This window comes from Aythya fuligula, chromosome 18 (assembly GCF_009819795.1).
Source record: "Aythya fuligula isolate bAytFul2 chromosome 18, bAytFul2.pri, whole genome shotgun sequence".
Classification (NCBI taxonomy): domain Eukaryota; kingdom Metazoa; phylum Chordata; class Aves; order Anseriformes; family Anatidae; genus Aythya; species Aythya fuligula.
Window position 1 is genome coordinate 5647768 of NC_045576.1, and position 17555 is coordinate 5665322.

Genomic DNA, 17555 nt, shown 5'->3' on the forward strand with positions numbered 1-17555 from the left:
TTTGTTTTCCATACGGTATGTTGGTTTGGTTTAAAGAGGAAAAATGCACATTTATGCACCAGTGGAGAGTTGGTTGCATTAGCTTATGTGACAATGTGTAAGTGAAAGCAGGGTTGGGAATAAGTTACATATTGGTGCTTCATCCACTCTGCTCTCCTCCCCACCCAGTAGGCCTGTGCCAAGTGGTAATTTAGACAGCCATCAATATTAATACATTTTAATTACAGTCAAAGAAAAATACTAATGACATAAAACAAGTTAAAGTTGATTTTATCAATGGACTTTTATTTTTAATAGAAAAAGACAAACATACAAGGCCTTGCTGAAATTCTACTTGCATATTAAAGTAAAAAAAGCTATTTCTAAGTATTTTCCAGAAGTATTTCTGCCTCAGCAACCTACTACAGCGTCAGAACTATCACTTCTTTAGTATGTAAGCCAGCTTGGGTTTTATTATTTGTGTAACTTCATGAATATAGCACAAGAGTCACATTTCTAGTATATGGCATAGTTTGATGTTCTTTGAAACCAAAGAAGTGATCCTAGTTACTGGCACATCTCATTTTGGGAAATACAGGAATATTAGAGCATAGTTTAGATAATGCAACTTTCTACCTTTGTACAACATGAAGTCTAGCTTCTGTTCAGTGTGACTATTAAGACCAGGATCTCTCCCAACTGTATATACACAATTAACTTCAAAATGTGCTACTCAAGTTTAAGCTGAAGCATCTGCCAAATGGTTCTTCTGATAGTTATATTGAAAAGCGTTATTTATAGAAAGTGTTTGGTTTATGGGGCAGTGGGGTAGATTTTAACATGTTATGCAGACTCCAAAGTGTACTTAAGTCATATATGAGCTACAGCTGCCTGATCTCAGGTTACTAGGCATCCTGAGGTACAGATAGCTTGAATACGTCTCTTGTAATACTGTTCTAGGCGTACACTAGCCAAAACTAGTCTTTTACTCACTCCTTTTAGTACCGCAGCTTTAGATCAGGCACACATAAGGCTACATTTACTGAGCCTTTTTATATGCTAGACCCAAGAGAAACTGAGAAAACAAAAGGTTTCAACAAAACACTGACAATGACAAGAAAAGATGAGAGGACAATTAAAAAGAGTGAGGCAGCTGAGGCACTCTGGAGGATAGCAAGGCCAGAACAGAACCTGTCCTGAGTTAGCACCTGCTGTTCTGAGCAGTTCAAGCTATTTCACGAGTCCACAAACATTGCCACGACCAGATCCGTGTGAACTGCAACTTGCAGGTTATTTTTCCATGCACAGTTACTGCAAAACATGGAAATCTGGTTATCTGGCTATGTCTCCCAACTACAAAGGACAAACCGTTTAACCAAGACAGTTCAAAACCTGAATCAAGAAACACACAGTCAAGAAACACAGACTGATACACATTCACCTATAGAATCCAAGGACCAAGTTGCATTTACTTGCACTGTAGGTTGGTTTCATGATATACTAAGCTCCCAGTTGTACATATCAGGTCCGTAGTGTCCAACATATGGCCTGCAGGCAGAACCCACAGCATGTAAGGAATTCTGTCACCCTTTGTTGTTAGCAGTCTACAGAATTCAGGTTCTCATTTGAAACTGTTTTAGATCATTCCTGCCTATGGCAGGGGGGTTGAAACCAGATGATCTTTAAGGTCCCTTCCAACCCAAGCCATTCTATGATTCCATTCTGTCATTCTAGATTTTATGGGAACAGAGCTGCCATGTGCAAAACAAACAGTACAGGGAGGATCACACCAGCTGTTCTAAATGAAAGACGGGGCTTCAAAATTCCAGTCCTCTCTTGCCTGCCTAGTATAAATAGGACATCAGAGGGTGAGAGGACCACTGCAGAACATCTTGAAGGAGCTGAGCATTGGACAGCAGCTATAAATGCAACTTATTCCACAGAACGTATTACAAGCTACCTAATACCTTACAGCAGGTCTTGCTGCTTTCTGGAAATTAAGTTTTCCTTACATTTTGGTTTAGTCTTTATATAATATTACATGATACCTAAGTACATAATGCTAATATCCAGAATGCACAGCAAGCTAGATGAACAGAAGAACTCAGCAGAAGCAGGGCACATGATACAGTATAGCATTAGATCAACAGAAATGCCTTTATAAAAACAGTTTTTATCTGGAAAGCCAAAACATGTTGTGTATTTTCCCTGTGACATTACCTCTCATGGAAATATAAAAAAAAAAAAACAACTGTGAAATCAAGATCAAATGCAGGCAGTTTTGTCCATTTCATCCGCTTAATGGTCAAATCTGTAGGTTCAGAATATTAAGTGCAATGCACAGGCACACTGTGTACTCCTGCTGGATATCCTTGCTACAAAACAGGTATCTGTAGGTAGAGCTCTCTTACATTATATCATTCATACGCAGTTCTTACAGTATTTACTCCTGGAAGTCCTTACAACACTTGATGCTGCTCATTTTACAGAGTGCTGAAAAAAGTTTTCCAAATGCCAAATCTCATTCTCCTCTCCAGATTAAGTATTACTGAGGGTACATATTAGAGTGGATTTAAATTAAGATCTCTCTAAAGTGTTATTTTCTGTTTTTTATTTTATAACAGGTTTGAGGATTTGTAGTTTTACAGCTGTGCTTTAGAATAAAGGTCAAATATGGTTAATTAGCTGCAACCTATTTTCCCACATTAGTACATGGCAGCCTCATAAACCTAGCAATGTGGAAATTAAAAGCCAAAGAATTAGCCAACCAGTTTGGAGGACTTCACAAGCACATCCATTTGCAGAGGTCTGCTTTGATACCAACATGACTACAAGTTTCTCATATTTTATACTGATAGACCTGCTTCTGTGCCACAGTTGAGCTGCATCAAAAGCAGCTCTCTCCCTGTTACACTTTTGATAAACCTTTCAAAGCAACAACAGTAAGATTACGTCTGTCTCACAGCTGACATAAATGGCTGGAAGCAAAAGCAAAATCATGATACAGCCTGTCTTTGGTCAGATAAGCATGTGCACAGTTTCCTACAGCTGGAACATGCTACGTGATCTAGCTTCTGCTGAAATCATTTCATAGCTTTTACTTTAAGAGGTAGAGTGCTTTGAAACAGAAAAGCAGGTTAAGCCCTGAAGAAACTGTTGATAAAAGACATTTAACTGCTAGCTAAACATGAAGGCAGACCACTCAGTTACCTGGTAGCCCATTCAGATCTCCTTGAGGAATCTGTACTACAAGCATTTTTTTAAGGCAGGTCTTAAAACCATACAACTCCTAACACAAGCTGATCAACTTTAATACAAGCAATTTTAGCAGGCGGAAGGAAACTGCAATTCATTACAACTTTTGTCTTACTGTACTGACATGTTGATATAGGCACAAGGAATTTTTAGTTCCAGCAAAACATGTTGACTAATAGAGGTAGCTTTAACTTGGAAAAAGTACCTTGGAAAGTCTGTATTTATGTATTTGTGAAACGACAGGTCAGAACAGAGGACAGTACCAAGTAAGACATGGGCATAAGCGAAACATTAGATATACCCCAGATATCTTAAAAAAAAAAAAAAAAAAAAAACATTTCAAGTGAGGAAATATAAAAAAAAAATCTAGGCTGCAATGTATGACAGTCCTTTCCCTACCTAAAAGTAACATGTGCTTGTCTCCTTTCTAAATACACAGTTAAAATAGTAGAAGTTTAAGTCTAGAATAAGGCTACTCTATCTTTGTGTAGTCTATGCCCAGAAGTTAAACAGAACAGGATTAAGTCAGAGCATGTCAAAAACTGGATGATCAACCTGATCATTCTGTGGTTATTATTTATGGCTCCTTGGCAAGTCAAAGAGAAGACAGTGCAATCAATTGATCAACCTGATGTTTAGAATTCCAGACAGTCACTCAAACTTTGATTCCCACTAGTATCTAATGGCAAGTCAGTAGTAGAGAATATAAAAGTGCCACTACCCTGCATCACCTTATTGTATATATTAAACTGCTTAAAAACAATTTAGCAATATATTCCATCATACGCAATACTTCAAGGAAAACCTCAAAGCACTGTGTTATGAATTACAAGTTCAACTATTCTGTATTTCACATACTGTACCTGCAGCAGATGTTTGCAATAAGTGGAAGTTTTCATCTGTATCTCCACTTCATTAATGGAAAAGTAATAAACAATTTCAAACCAATACATTAATAAATAACCATTCCTAAATGTGTTCGATGAGCTGACAAAATTCAGAAGACAGCAACCTCCACATTCAGGAACTAAGTCAAAGGAAGAAATAAAACAATTTGCTTTGGACTCTACAATGGCATTATTGGGAGTGTGGATCTTGAAGCAGTTTAGCACTGTAAGAGGTGCCCTAAGACAGATTCCTCCCATTGAAAATGCACATGTATATAAATGCCCTGGTCAAGACTGAGGAATTTCTTTCTGAAGAACCAGCATATTTTCCAGATGTTTGAAAAATCTCTGCTTTCTTCAGCTCATGACAGTATTAATATTCATCCTGTGGTTCATCAGCGTCACTAGCCTCTGTTTCGCTGCTCTCATAGAGATCTTGTTGGCTTGCCACTCTGTCCAATTCCAGAAAGCTAGTAATGAGCTTGGCAACTGCTTCCACATCACTGTGGAAAGGAAGAAACAGTGTAAGAGTTAATGGAATTGTAGTGCTGATTAAACAAAAACAGGCACACTAATTCTTGAGAATCGCTGGTTGAAGGACCAGTTGATACATGGCATAGAGCATGACTGACAGCATCCCACATGTGAAGGCATGCAAAGCCAAGCAATTACTACCACATCAGAATACAATCCTTTTTCCACAGGCCCTGCTGCAAGATTCCTTGTAAGGTGCTGCTTTTATTATCAATCCTTTGGCAACTGATGATTACGCTCTTTGCAAAACAATCAAATTAATTAATCTGCCATTGCACAGTTGAGCTGTGAAGCAGGCATGCAGTACTAAGGCATCTAAAACACCTAAATACAGTAAGTCTCCTGATCAGGATGGTATTAAAAATTAAAAGGATTAAAGAAGTTGAACTGAACAACACAAGGTAACATCAACATGCATAATAATAGAACCAAGATAACTGTCTCAATAGTTGGCAGTTACTGGTCCATGTGATTGGTATTTCCTATCTTATACTTCATAATTAAAAAAATCCACACTTCACCTTCTACAGCCCAGAACAGCGCTCTGAGTCAGTGGGTGTGAAAATCCAGTGATAAACCGTAGCACAACCATGTAACCCTTCCCAAAATACCGCACAGTCTCTTCTTCCACATCCACATCTCTGATCTCATGCAGTAGAGCCACCACTGTAAACAGATGTGAAAAATAAAGTCTATTACTATCATTCCTGAAAACTCTCAGCACTACTACTCCTGACTTGTGGGACTGGAACTCTGTTCTTGAGCACTATTGCTCTGATCCCGTACAACTAGCACTTTTACAATACCAAGCAATTGCTGAGCAATTCAGGCAAAACAAATTGTGAACGAAATGCAGACAGGACAAACTGCAGACAGGAACTGCATGAAGTTCAAAGGGAATCTTGTGAATCTTGTACCTGGGCAAGAATAATCCCAAGCATCAGTACAAGCTGGGGGCCAACCAGCTGCAAAGCACCTCTGAAGAGAAGGACAAACAAACCAGGTTTGTTTAATCTGGAGCAGAGGAGGCTCAGGGCAGACCTTATTGTTCTCTGCAACTGAAAGGAAGGTGTGGGGAGTTAGGGATTGGCCTCTTCTCACAGATAACTAGCGATAGGACTAGAGGGAATGGTCTCAAGTGGCACCAGGGGAGGTTCAGGTTGGAAATGAGGAGACATTTCTTCTCAGAAAGAGCAGTCTGGCATTGGGACGGGTTGCCCAGGGAGGTGGAGTCACCATTCCTGGGGGTATTCAAAGAAAGGTTGGATGTGGTGCTTGGGGACATGGTTTAGTAGGTGATGGTGGTATAGAGATGGTTGGACCAGATGATCCTGGATGTCTTTTCCAGCCTTAATGATTTTATGTTCCCCAGAGAGGTGAAATCTCCAGTCTCAGATACATTCAAACCCCAGCTGGACACAGTTCTGAGCAACCTGCTCTTGTTGGCCCTGCTTTGGCAAATTACCTGCTCTGGATTTGGTTGCTTACCGCTTTGAAATGGGTTGCATACCACAGGTTAGGAACCCAAGTGTACTTGCTGTATCAACCCATACATGTATGAATAAAATATACAGAAGCATAAAATGGAATGGCCACTAATTTTTTTATTTTTTTTTTTTTTAAGTGTGCTTTCCCTAGATGTCTAATTGCTCTCCCATCCTCAGTTACCAGTTCTGCAATATGCAACATGCCTTCTTGCACATCATATCTAAAGATTTGCCTGCTACTAAACCTGAGTTAGAACAGAAATTTCAACCCTGGGATCCAAGTTTTCTGCCTTTCCACCAGTCCCATTAGCAAAGTAGGATAGGAAAATATGAGCATTTCCAAAGGAATGGCTCAGACTATTACAGAAAGCCACACATAAGCTTAGTTATCCTGAATTAAAATGACTAACACAATGCTTTCAGTACCCCAACCTGAAAAACACTTCGGTCCTGAGAGGCAGTTTATGACTTCTGCAGCTTGGAAGCAAAATAGATATGGAAACAAGTGTGGCTAACTGGAGTACAAAACTGCAGAGAATGTTATCAAATGGGTAAGCACGCATTTGTTGTTAATCAATCACAGTTGCTACCAGAGATACTGCTTTCTCACCTTGTTCATTGCCTCCTTTTGATAAAGTCAGTATTTTTCTGTAGAGGTTGAATGTTTTTAGGCAGACTGTTCCCTTGTTCTTATCAAATATAGCTTCCTGTAAAATTGTAAAAACACAAAATAGTAATAAGAATACCATCAATAGCTAGGCTTCAAAGTATAATACATATAGCAGTTACATGTGAAAATAATCAGAAAAATATATAGCTATTTTTAATAGAGACAGTCTTCTACTATTGGGCCATTAAAACCGAAGTCTTGCTCTTGGCTTTTAACAGGCTTCACCATATCTCCTACACAATTTCTAAAGCCAAGTTAGAGCTGGTTTCACTGCCCGTCCTGCTACATTCTTCATGTAATAAAAACTATGCCTGAAATAAAACCTGAACACTTGGTGCTCCTGTAATTCTCACTTTTCACATATGCATTTGGCTTATTTTGCTTATTTACATGGAGAAAGCCACAAAGCATCTTAGGGCAGGTCTTCCCTTTAAAAAAGGCTTATGTTTAGCATCATTGTCATGCTTATGTAGTTCAAGAATTAAGTGCCCTAATTAATTCTAGTCCCAGTATAGCAATTTCAAAGTGTTTCCTCTAAATTAAAAGCATAAATTGTTTTAACTTCATGATACTAAAGTGCATCAGGCTACCAAAGTCAACGCCTGACTGTTTCTGAACTAGCACAACAGCCTCATTTCCTCAGTTTAGCATCTTACCTCCCACTGCTCCAGATTCTGTGCTGCCACAAAGAAACACCCAGCCATGTAGAAGAGCTTCCATGCCAAGCTGTCTGAACAACAAAAGATGTACAAGTTTAGGATTTTTCCTTCTTTGGTATTCAACATTTTAAGATCTACATGTGCCTTTAAAAGGCAACAAGGAAAAAAGTGGTTTCTCTGGTGCAACATTTTTGCCTAAGTATGATATAAGCTATTTTACAGCACTTTTCCAAAATAATAAAAGTGGAATTATTTTTTTCCAAAGACTCCATCTACACTGGGCTCCAAACCATGCAGAATTTTAAGTATATGTATTATTTCCAAGGCTGTAGCATCATTACACATCTTTCTTCCCTAAAAGCAAAAGGCATCTTAAAAGGCATCCACAAAACTCTCAACCTGCCATCAACTCCCAAACATTAGTGCTGCAGAGGACAAGGGTGAGGGACAACAGAAAGCAATTCACTGAAGCAAACATGTTTCTTCATAAAAGGAAAGTCAGCCCTCTTGACAAACATTTATTTTATATTATTAAATGTTTACATATAGCAGCCTAAACAACATGCTTATTCAGACTTTCACTGGCAGGAGAGCAGAACTGTGCTCAGAATTATTTCAGAGTACTTTGTAGCAATGTCTAAGATGTCTGATATAGTTGGAGTCAGAAGCAGCATTCAGTGGACTTAAGCTCTTCCAATAAAAAAAATATGGACTATATCAGTAGAATATTCCTATACACTGTTTAGCTTTAAAATTTGAGACTCAACAGGATGCAGCAAGAGAATCACAGGACAGCCTACGGAATTCCACATATGGAAGGATTTGTCATTCGATGTATTCTGCTCTATTGGCAGTGGGGGATGCAGCAGTAACTGTTCTTTAAAGGTTTTCTTTAAAGTTTTTTTGTTTGTTTGTTTAAGTAATCTCTGCTAGTGATGCTCTAACAGTTTCCAGCGAAACAGAGCACTTCCAAAGGCAACGCAATCATTTCACTATGGTGGCAAACAATCATGATGTGACTTCCAGGAGAGCTGTGAGGACCAACTAATCACATTTTTAAAACACTCTGAAAGCAAAATATGCCAGAGTACTAAATATCAGACACAGGCAACAATTATTGGATTTTAATATCGACACCACGAAGTATGACAGGTACCTATACTGCCTTTATGAGGCCAGACAGAGCCGCATGGAGTCAAAGACAGATCAACAGAAAAAAATGGTAGGCCATTACCTGCACTGTAATAAGCAGCAGCCAACCCTATGGAGGCTATTCCTAGAATAAGAGGAGAGAATTAGGACAAGCAGCTCACACCACCTAAGATTCCCTGAAAACATATGAATACTCAAATTAAAGCAATTACTTATCAGAATACTTTTCAAAAAAAGGGACTTGCAATTGCAACACTGATTACTATACAAAGACAGTCAGTTATTTTTCTCTGAACTCAATATAAAAATCTCCTATTCTCTATATAAAGAAATTAAGAAGCAGAGGGGACTGAGATCAGAAATAAAAGGTAGTAACAGAATCATGGACAGGATTTCAGAGGGACTCTCAGTCTAATTGCACCTACTGCCTCTCGAGCACAGTACAGCATTAAGTGTGCTAGCATTTATGTTCATCATGCTTACACTACAAAGGTTATTTTTCCCCTCTTAAGTGCTGTGGAGCCAACAGAAGAGTTGTGCAATAAAGTTATGTCAGAGGCTACCAACTGCTTTCTTCCATTCAGGAGGAAGCTGTGGCAGAGCGACTGCAACTGCAAAGATCTTGTCTCGATGCAGCTTTGACAAACCAAATCACTGAAAACAATGACAATGTTGTAGTGTTAATGCAGTGGGATCTACCCAAGTGGAAAGTAAGATATACCACATTTCCCCCACAAGCTCTCAGGGTGGTCCTAATAGATACCACCCCTATTTTTTTCTGCATATACAATACTGTTTAAAAACAGATGGCTTTCAGAACATCAGGCACAACTTCCTATTTCACATACACAGTGCCATCAAGAGTTCACTGTTAGCCACATGCAAGATCTATCTCCAGCATTGCTCCAGTGCATCCACTGCAAATTTTTCCGTTTCTGAGAACCTCAAGTTTTCAATGCAAGCATGGGTTCTCTTCAGAAGTTCCAAACATCTACATTGTTCTATGACAACTTTCTTTTCCTGACCTTTCAAGACTCTTAGAATTCAGTCCATGAGCCTCTGAGGTTCTGCAGGTGACAGACTGAAAAATAATCAGTCACAGAGTAAAACTACCACACTGAGGAAGAGATTTCAGACCCACTGAGAAACTGCACTAAAGGAGAATTCAAATAAAAATCATGTTCCACGAAGAAGACACCTGAAAGATACGCATTTCTCGTTACAGGCTCTTCCAGGAATTTATTTCTTCACCCCTTTCCTTAAAGCAAGCTCTGAAATGAACAGAGGAATACTGCAGTCTTACCAACAAAGACAGACCAAGATCTGATGCCAGGTGACCTCTTCAGATGAAGAAAGGAACTTGTGCGGTTTTCAACCAGCATGTACATCTTCAGAAGAAACTCCAAACAGCCCAGTCTGACTCATGAAACCTTGCTGGACAAAACAGAGAAATAGTAAGTTGTTGCTGACTCCAACACTCTCCCTTCTTAGCATTTGTCAGAGCTTCTTATCAAGTCTTAACCTAGACTACAAATATGTACCAGTTTGGGACAGGGCCTTTTTCCTCACAGGAATAACAATATGCACGCTTTAAAAAGCGCAAACACTCAGGTGGAAGAGACTTACATAACAGAAAACTGAACTACTCTCCAAGAAATTTCTTACTTCAGGGATAAAGTTTCTATTCCTTTCTGCCACAACCCACTTGCAGAAGGCAATGTGGAAAAACAAGAACTTGAAATGATGTGAGTGCTTCATGAATTAACAATTCTTCAAACTAATAAATCAATAAGTGTTCCTTGACAGCATTTGTACTAACTGCAAAGGCAGCCACGATGTACTAGCAGCTGAAGCGGGACAACGCAGCCTTTTGCACTGCACACGCTGGGTCTCATTCCAAATGACAGAACAGCAGGGGTTACAGCCTCAGCCTAACCAAGTGCCAGTGTCATATAATGCCATATACGGCCCTCCATCCTCCAAGCCAAATCCAGAATAGAAACAGATTTCCACTAATGCTCCACTCTCCCAAGCAACATCATGTCTTCAGCCTAAACACAAAGTAACAGCAGAGATTAAGACAACAGGTACTAGTCAAAACCAGTAAGAGCTGGACAACCCCACGCAGCATTTTCAGCATCTATTTATTATCTACAATATAGAGAATTTGACTTCTGACATGACTGTGAGCTCCAGGGCAAAACCCAATCCTACCTTAATACTATCAGCACAGGCATAAAAACAAATTTGTACCAGATTCAAGGGGCATAAAAACCCAGCTGATCTGATCAGAATTGTCGACAGAGAAAGGACAGGCTGCTTACTGCTTCTCTTCCAGTAAGCAAGTCGAGATTTGTCTTTACAAAGACCACAATCCAGTAAAAGTGAAATAGAAATACATGGTAAGCATTGCATCATAACGTTATCAGGGTATATGTTGGCTTCAATCAAGAATTTATTCCATTATTTTCTCTTTGTTACAACCTTAATACTAATTAAAGTAGAGGGTTCTAAGCACTTCTTCCAAGAAGGATTTCTACAAAGAATATCCTACAAAGCATATCAACTTCCCCAATTGGTATGTTAGGAACCTTAATATTTGTGAATCATTCTGGGGCTGTAAGACCTTAAACATTAAACAGTTCATTAATTATTGAGGACACTAAGCACCAATTCCTTCTATTGACTTGGTATTTTCATCATTAAACAGCCAACTCAAGTCATTTTGCAGGAGCTTAGCATTAAGAAGGTATTAGCTGCATACATCTGATACGGCTTTCCTGAAGAATACCCATATTCAATGCATCTTCAAAAAACCATGAAAAACAGAGCAGGCCCAAGCACATCCAGGCTGACAGGAAAAAAGTATGCAATTTTTAGTCCTTTATCTTGCCATTCTTAAATGCTACATGACACTCCCACAGTTCTGCACAGACGAGCTAGTGTTGATACAAAGCTGCAAGCGATTTGGTTTTCCATTTAATAAAACTGACTTGGTAATGTCTTTTCATTTAAATAAAAAGCACACAGGACTGATTTCAATCTCTTCACAGCACATCTGAGAGAATCTGAAACTTATGTATGTGCTCCATCTCCTCCGGATGTTACGCATGAAATTTTGATTTTCAAATGGCTTTTGTGGGGTGCTCTCTATGCATCTGAATAGATTTCTGCATGTACAAAGTAGTTTCCTGCCTACAACCTAAAAAGTATCTGATAAGGCATCAAATACACAGAGATACCTGCAAAAAAATGGCTATATTTAATGAAATACACACTCAGGTGAAAACAGAGTGTATTTGCATAGAAGTTTAATCCATAAATGCAAGCTTCTATTATGCCTTTCTTCCCCTCCCATATTCATTCAGGGAAGTCTAACCATGCAAACGCCAGTGTCAGCTTAGTGTCATCCAAACCAGGGGCATAATCTCAGACACAGGTGTGTGCAAGACAGGTGCCTCAGGGAATACAAAGCACAAAGGCACTTCCTAGAAGTCATGGGCATGCTTTTAAGAACCACGGCAAGTTTGCCGCAACAATTTTAAGATCGCAACAGGACACAAGCAGCTCTAAAGCAATTTATCGAGTTTGACATTAAACTGATCCCCAGCACCATGTGAAACACAGACACATTTCCTCCAGACCCCAAAAGCCGCTGAAAGCCCCAGGATCCACGGTACACTTGAAATAGATCAATAAACGATAAAGGACTGATGAACACCATCACGAAGTCCGAGCGATGCCTCAGCATCCCGCCCCACCCCACAGAGATGCCCCCGCCATGCCACCCTCCGCCTGACGGGGGCTGCACCTCAGCCCGCCCCACACCGGACCAGCGCCCCTTGAGCCCGGACCAGACCCTACCGGCGCCCCTCCAGCCCCTACCGGACCGTCCCGGTGCCCCTTCAGCCCGGTTGCCCCACAAAAGGCGCCGCTCCCCACTGCCCTACCTGCCCCCGTTGCCGTCGCAGTACAGCAGCGCCTCGGGGAGGATGCTTGGTGCCTTCGCTTCCTGCAGTCCCCGACCACAAAGAGCCGCTACCGGGCCACAACGGTGCCTCGTCCGTCTTAAGAAGGGTCGGATGTGCCGGCGGCCATTTTTAGTGAGGGCAAAGCGGTGGCTGAAGAAACCCGCCCGCCCCGCTCAGGGGTGGCTTGGTTCTCGCTAGAGGAGGAAGGGCAGCGCCCAAGATGGCGGCGCCGTGCCCGTGTTCAAGATGGCTACTAAGAGGGAGTGTTGTGTTGCTGAAGAGCTGGCGTTATTTGCGTTTTATGGCTTAACCCTCGTAAAAAAAAAAGCAGGAAAGCTTGTGTGTTAGTAGAGGAGGGGCCCTACGTTCTATAGAGCAAGGTAAAACGTGTGGAAGGGCTTTAATAAACACATTTGATGACAATTTGCTAGGCCTGTTCTGGGTGAGGTGGGCATGGTCCTTTGTTCATAACCTGACAGTCACCTGCTGCTGTGAGGTTGGGTCAAGGTGCTGCGGCTAGGAGGGAACAGGGGTGCAATGAGGGGCATATTCCATTGAGGGAGCCCCACCAGAGTGCCCTTGGGTTTGGTAGCACCAGTGCATACAGCCTCCCTTAGGCTGATGTATGTCAGGGCTCTCTGTGGCAGCCATGTGTACTTGGGGCATGGACTGTCACAGAGCACTTGCACTGGGTAGTAGCCACTACTTGCACTTCCTGAGTGTTGTACAGACAGGAGGCTGCTGCACGGTGAGGTTAGAAAGGGATTTCTCAGTATCACAAAATTGTCTCAAGGTAGCTGTCTATAGAAGACCCAGTAGCTGGGACTTGGAATGTCTAGTGCAGCAGGAATTGCAAAGCAAAAAAAAAAAAAAAAAAAAAAAAGTGCTTACAGGTTTAATATTAATGCCATGACTATTCATTAATTACATGTCACCTGTAGGGGCTTGGGTTTGAAAAATCTGTTGCTTGGGGAGGAGAGTTTCCAATTCAGTTGAAATCCTGAGTGACTTTCCTGTCGTGGACTGTAAGCTATATTTGAAAATTCCTTTGTGTTTCAAATGTAGTTAAACATCATTCAGGTATGAAAGTTGTTCATGTTTAATCTATTAGAGCATCAGCTCATTTAAGATTTGGGATAAAATGGGTAAAATGTGGGCACCTGTAGCTTAGTACAACTCCTTAAATTTCCTTTATGTAAATCAATGGATCATTTCATCTCCTGAAGATACTTGGTTCTCTCTCAGTTGCACAGGAATGTGATCCTTCCTTAATGACACTTAATTTTTGATATTTTCCTAATAGAAATCCAGATACTCCAGAGGGGTTGCTTAAGGCCATATGCTTGAAGTTTGTTCAGCTGTTCCAGAACATCATTGCTGGTGAACAGTAACTGAGTTTTTGGTTCCACAGTGAATGGTTTTAGATTTATGTTAGACAGTCCAAAGTCCATTAGTTTTAGATTAGACAGTCCAGAGTTAACTGTTTGAAGATTAGGGGGAGGGAGGACTCAGACTCCATGTTATGGAGTTAATATACTGCAAGTAATAGAAAATACAAACTGATCTGCAGTTTCTGTGTTGTGTAACAGAACAACTATGTGAATGGGGAAGGGCTACAAGGAACTGAAAGCTTGAATTGGCATGCTTGGGAGTCATGAGGTACCAGCTGCTGGCTTTGGATGAATAATACAAAGTAATAAGTATCTTGTGTTTTCAACCCAAACAAGCAACTGAGTTTCTATGGCTTATGATAAAAATAATCTAAGCAGCGGTCAGCTTTTAAATGTAGGTAGTTTCTTTGGAAACCAAATGTTAAGCCACTCCATGTGATAAAGTACAAAGACTTCTTGTCTCTAGAGTAGAGTGAAGAAATTCATTTGTCCCCTCCAGTCAATATATATCACACAACATACCAATAAGGATCTGTTTTATTCTTCTATTGCTATCTGCTAAAATATTAGCATTTCTATACTTCTCCAGTTCTGCTAAAGCCACAATAGGATAAACTGGAAAGACTTAATTATGAAGTTAGAGGGAAATTATTTAAAATATGGGAAATACCCCACACGTGATCAAGCATATGTCTAAACTGTAATAGGGCAAAGATCTGGTATTGATTAATAATTCTTATGACATTTCTTGTGCAATAATCTGGGGATTTTATTACAGTACTTTGAAGTAGGTAAGTGGCGATATGCCTACTGATTTAAAAAAATAAATTGAGGAAGAAACACATTTTAAAAGCCTAATCTTGGACTTAGAACGTAATGAAATCCAAAACATGTTGCTGCAGAAACAAAAACTATTTGCCAGAAGAAAAATTCAGAGATACGTAATTGACTACTTGTAGAGATCTTGCTCAATAAAAACATTTTTAAGCCATTGTATAGTAAATAGACTTGTAAATTCTAAGTCATGATCTAATCACAAGAACATGCAAATATGACAGAACCGGTCTTTATTTTGATTAGTTTGACTCTGACTTTGTGCCTTTATTTCTTTTTCCTAATTCCAGACCCTTTTCCAAAATATTCTCTTGTAGTTCCTTGTACTTTTTTTTTTTTTCTGTTCAAAGTCTTCCCTTAAACTTAGAAATTCAGCAGTGCATTATGTGTGTGATTTTATTAACATGCCAGGATAAAATTCCTAGTGTCTTTTGATTTTAAATGGTTGGAAACAGTCACTAATCTAGTGTTGTGTTTTGCAGCTGGACTGAATTGACTGTCGGTCCCAGATAGAAATGATATCATCCCATTGCCCCACTGAACTCTATGGGAACATTGTGTATAAAGCCTGGAAATTGCTCATTTCATGGAATACATGTTTACCAGCTGTAACTAAGATTTATTGCCTATTCTGACAGCTGTTGAGTGGCATATGCTGTCACTGACTTGAGGAGGCATTTACAGCTTACAGTGCCTCGCAGCACTGATGCATAGCCTTTAAAGCTTTCTGAAATGGGTTGCAATGTACTATTTTCATAGAGAAATACTTAGTTTTCTATTTAATTCTTGGTATAAATGCTTTAGCTACAGGTATAAATGTTAAATGTAGCAACAGAGGCCAAATACAGCAGGAGAGGACACTTAAAGTGTCCTTTCTTAATACTTTTAAGTGCTGCCTACTGTTGACATAGAAAAGCTTTTACATTGAGTTTCTTTGGTAGTAGCCTTGCAGCCTAGCAAGGGTGCTAACTGCTACCGCCCCAGGGGCAGGTGAAAATGGGTTGTCAGGCACAGTGCTGATGGTAACTGATGTGATGTTCTATGGGAAAATGGTATAAATAGCTAATGGAAAGCAGAAGTTGCCCTCGGCAGTAATATAAATGGGACATCTAATTATCTAATAACTGCATGAGTATAATCTTATACTGTGCATTGAAATATTGATTCCTTGCATGCTCCCCGGTTTGTACAAGTTTTTGCTCTTTTTTATTGATTGAATTCTTAAATTGAAACTAATTTAGCCCAGGTGTTCTCAAGGCAGAGGTACACTTGAGATGTTTTCAGATGGTTCAGTATTTCTGCAAATGTTTAGATGTTGATTTGCATTATGAATGTAAAGAAATATGAGGGAAAACTAAAAATACATATATTTTAAATATGATCTGTGCAGAATTATCAATATAAACACCAGTACCACAATGTAAACACCAGTGATAGGACCCACGGGAATGGTGTTAAGCTGAGGCAGGGGAAGTTTAGGCTGGACATCAGGAAGAGGTTCTTCACCAAGAGGGTGGTTGCACAATGGAACAGGCTCCCTAGGGACGTAGTCACTGCACCGAGCCTGTCTGAATTTAAAAAGCGATTGGACTGTGCACTCAGTCACAGGGTCTAAACTTTTGGATAGACCTGTGTGGTGCCAGGAGTTGGACTTGATGATCCTTATGGGTCCCTTCCAACTTGGGATATTCTATGATTCTATGAAATATCCAAAGCTGTCACATCTTTTGAAGAGTTGTTGTATTAAGTTTGGATAACAAAAGTAAGCATAATCGTAAGTGTGAAACAGAAAGATTTTAACTATGACTTTAATTGCAAATCTCAAGATGTTCCTAACTGAGAACACTACTGCTATATTTGACAATGCAACTATGCGTACTGTACCCTTGTGGAATAAGGATAAGATTGGCACAGTTTTTTCATAAGAAGATACTCATCCAGAGGGACAGAAAAAGGTTTTAACAAGATGTTCCCTAAATGCTGCATTCTAGTAACTTTGTAGGAAACCCAAAGTCTTAAGTTATATTGCTCTAGAATGATTGTAGTGCTCTAAAAATTCTTGTACTAACATGGTAATACAAAACATGAAAGCATATTGAATGAAGATAGCAGAAGCACAGGGAACTGTCATTATTGTAGCTATTATAATTTTTACCTCAAGCAAGGATTAGTGATATTTTTTCCAGGGTGTATATATAAAGCAATATATATAGTGTTTTTCTTTAAATAGGCAATAAGAAATGGTGCTTCTATGTGCTTTCATTAGTAGTAGTAGTAAGGAATTCCTGATTCCTCAACCTCAGTGATATGTCACCTCAGTCTCTAAATTAAAAAAAAAAAAAAAAAAAGGCATTATTTTTACATTCTACTCTAGGGTTATCTTTAAGAACACTAATTAGACTGGTGATTTCGCTGTAAAAGATTTTAAGACATTCACTTCTCTGGATGTGATATCTTTTATAGGCAGTTTGCAGTAAGAAAAAAATAGTGGGAAGTTACATTGTGGGGTTACAAAATTAAGCAGTGATTACTGTCTCTAGTTCTTGTACAACATTGCCATTTGTGCTTAACAATAAATAAATAAGTAAAAACGTGGTTTAAAGCTGTAGACCTTACCTGTACCAGGAAGAAATTTATGTTGCACTCTGCAAAGGAAAGTTGCAGTTCAGAGAGGAAGTTACATGCTTGGTGGAAGTTCCGTGGTTTAATTTCTGAAAGGTTATTTTTTATACTTGA

General features: G+C 39.5%; 1 protein-coding gene across 2 annotated transcripts; it reads right to left on the minus strand.

Moving 5' to 3' along the window:
• Positions 1-258: 258 nt before the first annotated feature.
• On the minus strand, positions 259-12798 carry LOC116496467 (cytochrome b-245 chaperone 1). Of its 2 annotated transcripts, none has more exons than XM_032199584.1 (7): positions 12574-12798; positions 9927-10053; positions 8706-8747; positions 7469-7542; positions 6753-6849; positions 5177-5321; positions 259-4624 (listed from the first exon to the last, which is right to left on the minus strand). In XM_032199584.1, exons 2-7 carry the CDS (start codon positions 10009-10011, stop codon positions 4495-4497), a joined length of 573 nt encoding a protein of 190 aa, XP_032055475.1. In that variant the 5' UTR covers positions 10012-10053; positions 12574-12798; the 3' UTR covers positions 259-4494. The 2 variants fall into 2 exon arrangements, with proteins under 2 accessions (XP_032055475.1, XP_032055474.1); XM_032199583.1 differs by having other exon boundaries at positions 9927-10057.
• Positions 12799-17555: the final 4757 nt, after the last annotated feature.